This window comes from Dermacentor andersoni, chromosome 11, assembly GCF_023375885.2.
Source record: "Dermacentor andersoni chromosome 11, qqDerAnde1_hic_scaffold, whole genome shotgun sequence".
Taxonomy (NCBI): domain Eukaryota; kingdom Metazoa; phylum Arthropoda; class Arachnida; order Ixodida; family Ixodidae; genus Dermacentor; species Dermacentor andersoni.
The window spans coordinates 100,411,914-100,425,214 of record NC_092824.1 but is presented as its reverse complement, the minus strand read 5'-3'; the positions used below and the strand labels follow the sequence as shown (position 1 = coordinate 100,425,214).

General features: G+C 43.2%; 1 protein-coding gene across 2 annotated transcripts in view; it reads right to left on the bottom strand.

The window, feature by feature from the left end:
- cdm (importin-13-like protein cdm) overlaps positions 1-13,301 on the bottom strand; it is a 49,351-nt gene that overhangs the window by 30,994 nt on the left and 5,056 nt on the right. For both annotated transcript variants that reach the window (XM_055075224.2, XM_050185903.3), the window contains exons 3-10: positions 12,682-12,849; positions 12,186-12,284; positions 11,567-11,620; positions 10,553-10,818; positions 8,964-9,048; positions 6,087-6,215; positions 4,993-5,206; positions 1,924-1,973 (exon numbers count right to left, since the gene is read on the bottom strand). In XM_055075224.2, coding sequence (XP_054931199.1) covers positions 1,924-1,973; positions 4,993-5,206; positions 6,087-6,215; positions 8,964-9,048; positions 10,553-10,818; positions 11,567-11,620; positions 12,186-12,284; positions 12,682-12,849 — 1,065 coding nt within the window. The remainder of the gene's footprint in view (positions 1-1,923; positions 1,974-4,992; positions 5,207-6,086; positions 6,216-8,963; positions 9,049-10,552; positions 10,819-11,566; positions 11,621-12,185; positions 12,285-12,681; positions 12,850-13,301) is intronic.

Genomic DNA, 13,301 nt, shown 5'->3' with positions numbered 1-13,301 from the left:
AAGTAGTAAGCCAGGATGCTGTAATGGCAAACTGGTTTAAAAACCTCACTTCAGAAGAAGCAAGGAAAATTTCAACAAGAAACCCAGATATGTCCTCAACAATGAAAGACTTTGAAGAGGTTCTTTCCACATCAGCACTGTCAGACTGATTATCAACCAACAGCAATTTTCAATTGCTTGTGGCAGCAATCTCCCTGCCACAAGTACAGGTTGAAAGACATGTGCCATGAAAGACATCAAAGACCTGACATGACATGACATGACAAAAGACATGAAAGACATGTGGTTGAAAGAAATATTGGGCCAAAAAGAAAATCCATGTGAGTGGTGGTGTAAGCATGGTTCCCACTGTTGGCTTGGCTTGAGGAGAGATACCTGCCGATGCCAGACACTAGTGTGTCCACTGAGCAGCTCTTTTTGGTGTCTGAAGGAACTGTAGCATGCAGGAGGGTGTTGCTACTCCCCGAACATGTCGAGCACCTATCGTTCCTTCAAGACAACATTAAATAACTGCAGTTATGATCATTCCAAACGAAAGTGTTGTACTAGAGAATCTTGTTGACCACTAAGCAAGATTTTCCTCTATGCTATTTGCTGTGCAATAAACTCGCTTTTTTTTTTTTCCATACCTCTGGTTGGTGAAAAAATTTTTTGCTAAACTAATAGCATTTGCACTCGAAAAATATTCGATCGGCACACCATTTTTATTATTTGAATTCACTTTGAAAGTGAAAATTTCATATTTGCACACCCCCAGCTATAACACCTATGAGCGTGCAAATTGTTGCAGAAATTTCATGCTAGCCAGGCTATGACCCCCCATGCGTTCGACACAAAGGGTACAGAAATGGCATAAAGAGACTCAGGCAGTGACACAAAGGGATACCCAAACCCTATGACCACAGCGGAATGTGTCCGTCTCCATAGGGAGCACAAGCACAGAAGCCCCAACCATCTACTAGTGTCACGGGCTCAAACAGCACAGGGCAGTCTCGGGTTCCACCAGCAGGCGGGTAATTCCTTAATCCTAGAGGCCAAGCACCCTCTTCAAAACAATACGGGCCCACTACAAATAGGGAGCAAGCACGACAACAAAATTAGACTAAGGCCCCCATTAGATGTAACGTAAGTTAGTCATGTAAGCTTTCTAATTCATGAATAAGTATAACTTCTGTATTTGGTTGCACAAGGTGTATGCACAAGATGTTTCCCATACCCCACTGCGGCCATGTCCCTGATACAGCTTACCCTTTCTTTTTTGCACATTTTGGTTGCATCACTGAGTAAAAGTTTTCTGTACTTTTCCAAGTTCAGTCTTTGGCTCTTTTCGAAGACAATGCGATCGAGCTTCACCTATAAGAAATTAACTAGGCACGAGCAGAAGCAGGCAATATCTACGACATCATGGCAGACTAGTGCAGGAATGTCAAAGTGACATCAACACCGATCTTTTGTTTTTGAGTCTTTTCTGTCTCATCAAGCCCTTTCTTGCAGTAAGAGTGGAATTTTTAGTATTGTAAAAGGGAATTTATTGACACAGCTGAAATAATTTGTCTTAAGTGTCTCTTTCAAGTGCTTGCTTTTACACTGTCACAATCGGCTGCATGCAGCAATATCTTGGGGAGAGGAAAATGAATCATTGAAATAGCTTGACAGTCAATTATTTTGGCTGCTCCTGTGCTGCATGAATTTCTCAGCTGAATGACATCTCACATAGGTGCATCTATTTCTACTAATAGTTTTTTTCCTTCATCACTAACGTGCCGAAGGCACCTCTGGAACACCTCTGAGATAAGTTGCATATGGAATTAGAGAAACTATCGAAGGGTCTCCTCTCACCCTCACGTCTTTCGGACAGAGGAAGCAAAGGTCTTTTCTACACACCCACTGCTAAGATATCAAAGAATGCCATGTCTCACTCACAATGCAATCTCCAATGTCCTGGCGACAGCACCGCAAGGCATCTTTCTCCTCTGAAAGCAAGCACCATGTTCACAGCATACAATGCATCAATCGTAACATCACGGCGCGATAAGAAGCTTTACTAACCATGCCAGCACAAATTTAGCCCCAGAATAGCAACCTACTATCTTTCACAAAACTAAACCAGAAAAATAAAACAAAAAGCTTTACTTTTACTTGAAGCCGGATGCACATAGAAAAGTTGTGCATAAACCATCGATAATGATTGTCGAAGTAATCGCACAGCCCCAACGAGAAAGTGAATGAATGAGAGCGAGCGCACGAGAGAGCCAACAAGACAAGGAATGAGCGAGAGAGTGAGGAACAGAGAGTAAACAAACGCTTTCGTTGCCTAGTGCAACTACCAACCTCAGGCAAACGGCCAAAAGAGCTAAAGAAAGTATTTGCTTTAAGAAGTTCTTGCACAATATGTGTAGATGCTATTGTATCTTGACAAACATGATGTCAAGAAGTGTCCCTTACAATGCACAGTGCGTTAGCTGTGTTACCTCACCAAAAGGACCCTTCCTGCACCTAAGAAGTCACAGTACACTGCACAGTAAACGAGCACTCTTTTTCAAAGGTTCTGAAGCAATTCTTCGATCACATGCCTGTGACAGGTTTCCCTCGTTCCCCAGTTTCCTGGTTTCCCCAGTTCCAGTGGCTGTGGCTCTGTGCCCCAAAAATTCAGAAACAGTGAGAAGTCCTTCGCTCAATCTTCGGCGCTTTAGTGCCACAGAAGCATTACAGGGATGCCAGTACCCGGCACAATGAGGGGTCTGGCCAAAAGCACAGTGCCTTTTGAAACTTCTGACAAACGCTGTGCAAGCAGGGCTTTGAACCACACATGACCAGATCAGATTACCAGAAATAAAAGATAAACTCTTTGCAGTCACAGGTGGGCCCTTCCAGACACGTAAAAAATGTTTCACACTTTTTCAGCTATTGATAATTGCACTTCGCGGCGTCTCCACGTGAGGGCAGCGCTTTCTTAGTGGCACGATTCATGGAAGTCATACGTGCTTTTTGTGGCACAGAGTATTAAGGATGGCGACGTTTTCTCCATGTGCACTTTAGAGAAAGAACTCGCATTTGATTTACGGAATTTTAATATTACTTCAGCGCCGAGAAGCAAGTTATTCCACCTTGAGGTGACCAGCATATGAGAGCACTGAAGGAGATAATGATGAGGATTCCAGAGAAAACAGTTCTCATGGTGATCAACAATGTGATGTAGGCTAGAAACTGTACGAAGTCTAAGAAATAAAAAAAAATTTCCTAAATAAATTGTTTGCAACGAATTTGTTAGCACGAGTGGTATTTCTGCACAGTAGTCAAAATACATAAAATAATTCCTCACCAGAAGTAACCGCAAAGTGAGCAAATGATCATGATCAGAAAGGATTAGGTTTACCTTTTTGGTTTTGCTATAAAAGGCAAGCCTGCTAACATTGACCAATGCGAAAGCTAGAAACCAGGGTGTCTACCATAAGGGAAAACCTGAAATTTTATTATAATCCGTCAGTTATGGAAAATTCAGGGAAAAGCAGGAAATTTTCTCCACAACTGCCTTGAATCAATGAAAACGCTGGTTGAGTAGCACTAACAACCATGATAGGACCTACCAGAGAAGGATGACACAGTGCAAACCAACAAGTGGTTTAGTACTGTAAATGAAACGTTGCTCATACAGTCAATGCTCATTACAACAGACTATGATAATTCAGCAAAAGATGTTCGTTATATCCAAACTCCATTCTATCCAAAATTAGGGCACGGTATGTTGTGAAATAGTGAAACTTCGCACATACTGCTCCTAACCCGCAGATTTGTCTGCAGCAGTTACACTCGCACAATACATCCGCAAAACATCCTAAGCAACCCGAGACATACATTGTCATTTTAAGCCAGTGACAAAAAACTGAAACAAAATTAAATTAAATTAAATTATGAGGTTTTACGTGCCAAAACCACTTTCTGATTATGAGGCACGCCGTAGTGGGGGACTCCGGAAATTTCGACCACCTGGGGTTCTTTAACCTGCACCTAAATCTAAGTACACGGGTGTTTTCGCATTTAGCCCCCATCGAAATGCGGCCGCCGTGGCCGGGATTCGATCCCGCGACCTCGTGCTCAGCAGCCCAACACCATAGCCACTGAGCAACCACGGCGGGTGAAACAAAATTGAGTTGACGGTCTGAAATACTATGCCTACGATGCCACCAGAGAGAAAGATGACGCTCACTTAACGCCACCTACAGCAGGGAATGGCGGCGGGTTTGGGTTATCACCTGTTAAACGCATGCAGTTGTGAAATAGATAGGCGAAGATGATTGCCACAACAGGGCTGACGGCTGTAGCTGTGAATGCAGGATGCGACAACCTGGCAGGAATTTTTTTTTTTTCTTCTTTTGTTTTAGTGGCATTTTACGTGCCAAAACAACATTCTGATTATAACGCATGCCATAGTGGGGAACTCCGGAATAATTTGGAACACCTAGGCTTCTTTAACACGCACCTAAATCTAACTACAAGGGTGTTTTTGCATTTCCCCGGGAAGAGATTTGCTTGTACCGAAATGGGAAACAGAATGTGCACCGGTGTTTTCACGTGAAACGGGACAAGCACGCTGCTGCGGCAGGCGGCTACTGTTATAGATCACAGGAGCCTCTTGCCTTTTCTCGTTTTCATAGGATCTAGCAGCGGGAGAACATATTATACGAGCATAGTCTAGCGCTGTACTGAATACAGGTGCTGAAAGATTGCATTTTCCAGCAATTTATAAACTGGTAAAAAGAAAGCATAACTGCATTGGGTAATTTTTCGCCTACTCAATTGTGAACGTTGGCACCGAGAAACTGTACGCAACGGGATCATATCAACGAGGTTTTACTGAATCTGCATGTATGCCCATTGTGCTCTGTTGCACTCATCCAATGTGTGCTATCTTGGTTATTAGTGTTACTCAGTTGTTTGGCACATTACAAGATGAATAGCAATGTGGCAGACACCCGGAAAACATAAACATACCTGAATCCCAGTGAGAGTTGTCTGGAGGCAGCTGCGCTTTGCGCAGAAGGGCCTCGAACAGATTCTGCCAGAGTGGCTGCAGCAGAAGCAGCAGGGATTCGCGCTGGGAGCCCTCGACTGCGGAGACTGCATCCTGCAGGGCGTGCCAGGCAGGAAGAGAGCCTCTGCTCCACGTCTCGTCTATAGGGTACTGACGAGGTGTCCCGGTGAACTTCTGCGAAAGCGAAGTTTGCGGAGAGGCTTCAGGCTCCCAAAGGGTTTCCTGACCTCTTTCGAGCACAAAGTGCTGCCCACCCTACCAGTGCTTAGCAGTAAATGACCCCATCCTGCAAGCACAGCCGAGGGCAGTAGCAGGCAGCGCAGACGCTAAGAAGAAAAACTGGTGGTGCAACCATTTGCAATTAGCAACCTCTTTTTTTATGATGGGCATGTAATTTGTGATAATATGTTTTAATATGTTATGATTTAATATGTTATGTTATTATTGTAACCCAACGCCTTATCCCCATGCCGCCGGGTTTCCCGCCGCTGCGAGGGAAAGCCAACTTCTGGGGGCTCATTTGCACTGCTTGTCATTCGATATATAGGTAGTTGCTGCTATTTTTGTTCAATGTAAGTGTAATTTTTGCTATACATACTCATTGTAACTATACCGTGTTCAGAAATTCTTCTATATACAGAATAATTCGATGTAAACGGGTTCAATATAGTCATGTTTGACTGTAACATGAATTTCAAAGTGTCTTTTTGTGTTTGGGCTAATTCATCTCGGCTAAAGTTTCGGCAATATCTTAAGTTCATTTTTTAGCTGTTTTAAAGTACAACTTAATCTACTGCTACACATAAAAAATTTACCAAACCCAATCAGACACTCCTGAAATCCTTGACAATGTGGCAGGCTGGTGTGGGAGCATCTTTCCTGGCTTGCCGAGCTTCTTCTCATAGTAAGTGATTTTTTTTTCCTTCTTTTTTGGGGGTATTAGAGAAGAGTTATTTACTAATATGAGTTAACTAATCTTTTGAATTAGCACCTCTTTGAGCTACATAAGGTAAATAAGTGCGTGTAGTAGATCAGGCAAGTTTTGACTACTCACCAACAGGTGGTCAAATAGCCTCAGTATAATGGGCTTGTGGTCAGGCTTAGAGAGGAGCATCGTCACCAAGCTGTGGGTGTGGCACTCCACAATTTCCACAAGCAGACTGCACAGGTGACCACACGATTCCTGCAATAACAACCACACATGTGCACATCACCCACTACTGCCAAGATCAAGACCTGCTTGTGAAATTGCTGAGCTACAGTGCAGACAGTGCATGTTTTCGTTTTGTCAATGGCGCAGACACGCGAGAGCTGCGCCACCTTTGCTTGATCCTTGTGCGCATGTGTGAATTGCAGGACAGAAATCTGGGGTCGGCGCCCCGGTTCTACGGAGGAGTATGCACTTTGCTCCATTTGTCCCTAGCCAAAGACAATGCACACTACGCAAGAACCGATGCTTAACTTCTGTTCAAACGGGATCACGCCGGTCGATACAAAAGAGCATACAAAACAACAAATTAGCAGTAACAATGCATTATTATTCATTGGTCTGCGGTCTCTAAAGCAGATATCTACCTAAGGCCCCAGCCCCGCACTGAGCGACAGGCTGCTTCGCTCACCTTGGCAGGAACCCTCCGTGTCAGGCCTAGTGGTGAAGCATAGGTAAACAACAACTACTGCTGAAGTGAAAGGGGGTGATAATATAACGCCACAAATATAAAAACGGCAAAAAATTTTTTCAATGATTTTCAGACAATTTGCCTCCCGATCACAAGTGCAGCACTATGACTGCTATGCCACAAAACACAAATGGAGGGTGAGCCTAATCTGTAGCATTTATCTGCAGTCGCATAGTGCAGCCCAGCTAGGGACAAATAGGCAAAAGCGTGTTTGCATCCATATTACTAAGGCTCAGCGCAGTTGCCATATTTTTCTCCTACAACTCATGCTTGCACACATGCGTCAGGGAAACGTGGTGTACCTTTCTCGTGCCTGCGCCGTAGACAAAACGGAAACACGCTTAAACAAAAGCACGGAGACTAGGGGTAGAAAAACAATATCACTAGCTGAAGGTCAGTGCTGATGAAATTCACCACTGGTCACACGTTCCTGTTGAGAGTCTGTGTGCCCGCATTGAAGGAAAATGGTTCCACAGTTTCACTATATCGAACCTTATTACAATGAAGTCACATAGAGCACAAAAATACCTTCATTATCTCCGATATTTGTTATATTCATTACATATCATTGTTAGCACGTATTCATTACATGCTGATATCCACATGTCAAGGTTCAGCTGCATACTTAGTGACAACTTCTATATGTGACCTTACGTTTACAAGCTGCAGTCTTAATATATGAAGTACAGGTGAATCCACTTAAAATAATATTCAGGTGCCATGAAAATCGCATAGCTATAACCGATAAATGTAATGGCTGCATGAACAAAAGCAGAAGGGAAAAACATGGACACATTTTAATTAGACAAAGAAGTTGAACCCATTTATAGCATAACTGGTTTTAACAACACTCAGATGTAACAATCAGCAGTTGTCGTACCATGAACTTTTGTTTGCTCTGTGGCAAAATAAACTGATTACTACAGCGTTTCCATGCTGCATTACTGGCTACAACAAATAAGTCTGGCTACTGGGTGTCTGTGGCGAGAAGAAAAGGAATGCAATATCAAGACAAAATATGTGAGCCGCCGCACTCGCCTATGTGCCCCACACCCTGCATCCTGAACCGGTATCGTTATAAGTGAGTTCGACTGTACTTATATAGCAGAACGCATCACAGGTTGCAAACAACTGCACGGCAAAACTCGGGTGACACTTCTGTGACCACACTACAGCGTTGCCTGCTAAGTAAGGAATGGAGTACAGGAACAAGAGGGCAGCCCCATATCCTTTACCAACACAATGCTGACTAAAACAGTACATATGAAGTTTTAAAGTATCGAAACAGTAGTCACAGTAAGCAATAAAGGTGGGCAAATGTTGCCCCGAATCAAGGGCCAGGAATTGCAGTGTTAAGAACTTCTGCAGCCAAAATCTGTTTACCATGGATGAAAAAAGGCACAACTTTCTTGCCTACATCCTAACAGTTCTGGCTGCAGAAATCCTTTATCAAAACCACCTAGCTTCAAATCACCATCCCAGACAAACACATGAGTACTGACTAGCCTGATAAGGCAGCCGAACTTGGGTCCTGTCAATTCAATCCTCGTGGAGCAATATTCAGGTGACACTGAATCTTGCTAGTAACCTGAAGAACAGCCGCAGAGTGTGACACCCAGTTAAACATCCAGAATACTATGAGCTCTCAGCACAGCAATGGGCATGTAACAGCCTTTTCCAGCTGCAGATAATGACTTCAGGCATTTCAATGACGCCCATTTCATGTGATCGCAACTGGGGTTTGTGATGTCGACATTGTCCAACTGGCCGACACACACCATTTGTTCTCACTCGCAAGCCACTTTTTTGCTACCCCGTCTGTACAGCAGCACACACACTTAGCGCTAACAACTAGCAGGAAAAGAAAGGGGAGAGAGAAGGTTTCAAAGGTGCAGAAAGGAAGACAGGCAAGTGGTGCAAGAGAACACTGTAATAAACAGAAAATCATCGCACCAAGAAAGTAATTGGGCCCACCAAATGCACTGCAAGATACACAAGTCAGAATTTTTTCATACCTTCATGTTATGTACCAGTGCACTTGCCAGTGGTCGGAGGAAAAGGCAACATTTCTATGAAATTCAGATTTAACAAAAGGTGTCTTGGAAACACTTTTCATTAAAAATCGGATATACTCTGGAAGATAAATTCCCAAAAATTTCTCGAATATGTCTCTCAGCTGTTCTAACAATGCTAGTTCTTCAACAGGTAACACACGAACAGCAGTGCAACACTAAAAGAGCAAAAATACTGACCGTATCACCAGAGGCCATTTTTTCAGAGTAGACATCTTCTAACTGCACCACATGTTCAACCATCTCCAAGACAAACTTGGGGTACCTGCAGCAGAATATGTGAACCGCAATCATCAGAAGGCTACTGCAGCCGGCACCTTTGTAGCTGAGCTCCAGCAAACTGTCTTCCTAATTCAACGGAACAGTTAAGTGTGCTTTGTCAAGTTGCATTCCACTTAGTTTATGTGGTGCAAAACAAAAATGAAAGGGCAGAGAGAGATACATATTTTAATGATATGCTGAGGATGTTAGCCTAGCTCATTGAATTACATGCCACAAAGTTGCCACATACTCCTCATTAGGCATCCACAACACTAGCAAACAAACTATGTCAGGATTGTTTTTTTTTTTCTCCCTTGCATGACAAAACATTAAGAAAACATTCTTTCACAGACAGAGCAACAAGGTTAGTATTAATTTATTTCTCGAATCACGCAGAATAAGTGATTGATACCCTGTCTAGTAGGGAATGTGCAGATATTTAAAGGGAATATTTGAACTAATAAGAAATCACATATCCTATTCAATTTTAGCACCACATCAAAGACTCTACTCACAAATCTAAATAATTTTCCAAGAATTTTTTAGTACTGTACACTGTCAATTCTGCATAAAGAAACATGAAAGTGAATCACTAATCCAGTCATTGTGGACACAAAGAATGAGAAGGTACGTAGTAGATTCAAGAGGGGGGAACTTTGGGCCAGTTGGTCCAACATGTTTAAAGACGTAAGACCGAAGGAGTGGACAGTACGAACGGTACTACCGCCTTACCTCCTTCGTTACCTCATTCGTCTTACGTCCCACCTGAAGTCGTGGTTCTTTTCCTCTTTAATTACATAGTAGAGCATGCCAAGTTGCAGGAGAACCAGGCTTTTCCAGCTAAATCGCAATCATTTGCACTAAAGCTGGCATTATTTGGTACTATTTATGGATGCAGCATCTGTGTTCTGCATATTAAATCTGAGTACACTTGATTGCAACATCACTTGATAATATAATGGCCCCATACGATGCGACCAATCTAATCAGAGAAGAAGCACTATTATAGCTCTGGCATCACCACAGGCAATACACCCTTCCTATTTAGTCTTGAACATATAAACAGATGCTAACTGGCTGTCAATAAGTGCATTTTAAAGCTTATTTTCTACCATGCACAGCCACATATGCTCTGAAAAGAGAAGTCCCAAATATGCAAACAAAATTATTTGTTCGCAATGTTTACCCTGCTAATAATACCCAGCTACGAATACCCTGCATGAGCCTGCAAACATCAGAACATTTGAATAATCAGTCAAACGTCATCTTATTCAGCTTGGTCCTAGAATTTTGGCCACCTGGGGTTCTATAGTTTGCCTTTTACCTCCATTGAAATGTGGAACCCAAGGTCAGAGATCAAGCTCACCACATCATACCCAGCAGCAGAATGCCATAGCCATTGCAGTTGGGTAATGACTCTAGCTAAAAGCTTGTGCTCAATGAAAGTCACAGCAAAAGCCAAAAGCCCGAGCAGCATCAGTTTAGTGTCACGGTTGACAGCCACCCACTTGTGAAGGTCCGGTTGTCCTGCAATGACGGTCAGTACTTCAACGGCAGGCCGGCAGAACTCGGGCTCCCGGATGCACATGAATACACGTGGCAGCAACACCAACTGCTTCTCCCAGTCAAAGCCAAGCTGGGACCACGAGCTGAGACAACTCAGAGCATCAGCATCTAGCACCGCGAGCTGGTTGATAAAGGTCAAGATTTTGCCACTGGACATTTCCAGTGGCTGCCGACTTGGACCTCGGATTGACTGCTCTGTCGATTGCAGCTGTAATGGCATATAAGCAGAAACATGAGTTTTTCCCTTAATTGTATAAAAATTCTTTTACGCTTACCGCTGCTCAGTTTTTACAGAAATACTGCAGGAAGATCGCATATTATGGTCCTGATCATTCAGTTTAACACGCAGCACATTTACTTGATGGAAAAAAAAAAAAGTAATGTTGCTTTCACCTATGGAGAAGCTAGCTGCTGCCAAGGCAGTACTAGCATCCACTTGAGTCGCTTCCTGTTGGCAGCTGCAGAAGGCAGCCATTCCAGGAGGGCTGTTTACTGCTCTTCTGGAACACGTGGCAACCTTGCCAATATGGCTGCCTTCCACAGCAGCCGACAGGATTAAGTCACGATTAAATGTCAAGATTATAGTAAACATTAAATGTTTAAATAGGAACACAAAAGACCTTTTGAGGTTCAAGTGTGCTGTACGATACAAGCCCAAAACCACTAAATTTATTAGCCGCAAATATGCCCAATGTGTCCGATTCATGAACAATTGGTGCCGTGAAATTGGAGGATTTTACAGTGTATGAAAACAACAGACTGGTGTACTCTTCTGCTAGTTATGGCCACAAACTGCTCAGAAATTCATTTATTAAGATCTCAAGGTCTGCAAGTTTTTGAGGCTGGCTGTACCCCACGCGGCAACCATGGCATGGGATTAGAACCCTTAATCTCGTGCTCAGCTGCAAGATGCCACAACTACTGAGCCACCTTGGCAGGTGACAGCATGTACGTACTTCCTCGGGAATGAAGGTCAGTAGCTCCAACAGGAGTTTCAGGAGGTGGTCAGGCTGAAACAGAGAGAGTTCGGCTTCATCTACACAGCCTTCGTGCACTCAAGTGACTTGCCAAGCCTTCCACAATACACTAACGTTTATTTCACTCTGCTAAACTAGCAAGATTGATTAATTGAACCTGTAACAATCACAGAGCACAGATGAACAAAAGCAAAGCAGGCACTGCAGCCTGCAACAATTAGTTCTGGTCTAATCTAACCTAGCCTAATCCAATATACTAGCACTTTCCCAACACTATGTAAAATGCAATGCCTTCCCACACTGAAGGTCTAACCTAACCTAACTTGGCAAGGCTTACTATCACTATTTCACGACACTAGTTTAATGCAATGCCTTTCCACAGCGCCTGCCTTACATAACCTACCATAACTAAGCCTACTATCCCCCAGCTTTTCCTTAAAACGATGCCTTCACATAGCTAACGGCATTTGTTGACATCATACATTCACTGCCAATCCCATCATTTCAATGTCAAAGTGAACCTGTGAAAGAATGAATTTGCGTAAAGGTGACAACGCAAAGCTGGCTACCATCGGTGAACACCAGTGAACATACTCACTGCCAGGATTGTGAACACCTTTGGACAAAATGACAGGAGCAGGTCGTCAATAGCAGAAGGCCAGAAGCTTCCAATTGTGTTCACAACATACGATGCCATCTGGTAAATGAAACAGAATTGAGCACAACGGTGTGAAGTTACAATTGCCAAGAAAGTGATCGCGAGCACAATATTTTTAACGTACATGCACCAAGTGGCTCTACCAAATGCAACTCTCTGCTTTAAACGAACAAGCAGAACAAAGGGAAAAGAGAGATGCAATTTCTGTTAGCTACAAACATATAAAGAAATTAGGCAATGAAGCCAGATAGAGCTTTGGAGAAATTATTCATGTTAATTGAAATTTAGAAATAACAAAAAGGGAAATGAACATAAAATTAATTGAATTCAATACATTAAATTCATTCAACACTGTTCAATATAAATGTTGAGCAGTGTCGCCTAAATCATTCACTGCAATACCGCAATAAATAAATTGCACAACTGAAGTACTTACAGCCACCAAGACTTTGGTCAGGACGAGCTTCGGGCCACGTGCATACTTCACAATGGCTTGCAATAATCGGACTCGCAAGTCGTCATATTCATGTGGCTGCAGTTGGTGCCAGTGCCGTGACAGCTTGGTGTGTAAGGTCGTTGCACCGAAGTACTGAACCTCCACTGGCTGCAAAGGCATGGGAGAAGAAATTAAAGAACCCAGTTTCACGCTCAACGTCTTCTCTTCACCGTGATCGGCAACATCAAATTTCACTGAAAGTTTCGAAGCATGTTCCAATGTATCTCGTGCTACAGCAGCTCAGCAGCACTGCATTAAAGGCACTGCCAGCCAATCTACGCTAATGCATACAAATGCCAATGCGAGCCAATTGAAGATGTTGCCAGGTCAACACCAGCCGTGGTGGCTGGCACCGATCACTCAATCGTACACATCAATCCTAACCTAAAGTATTGTATTCAGATTACAAATGAATAAGTGTGTGTCACAGACAGCCATGTGAATACCATTTTAGGTTAGAACTGAAATGTGTGAGTGATCAACGCCAGCCAATACAGCGGGCGTTGGTCTGGCATTGGTATACATTAGCATGCATTGCTGTACATCAACTGGCACTGCCT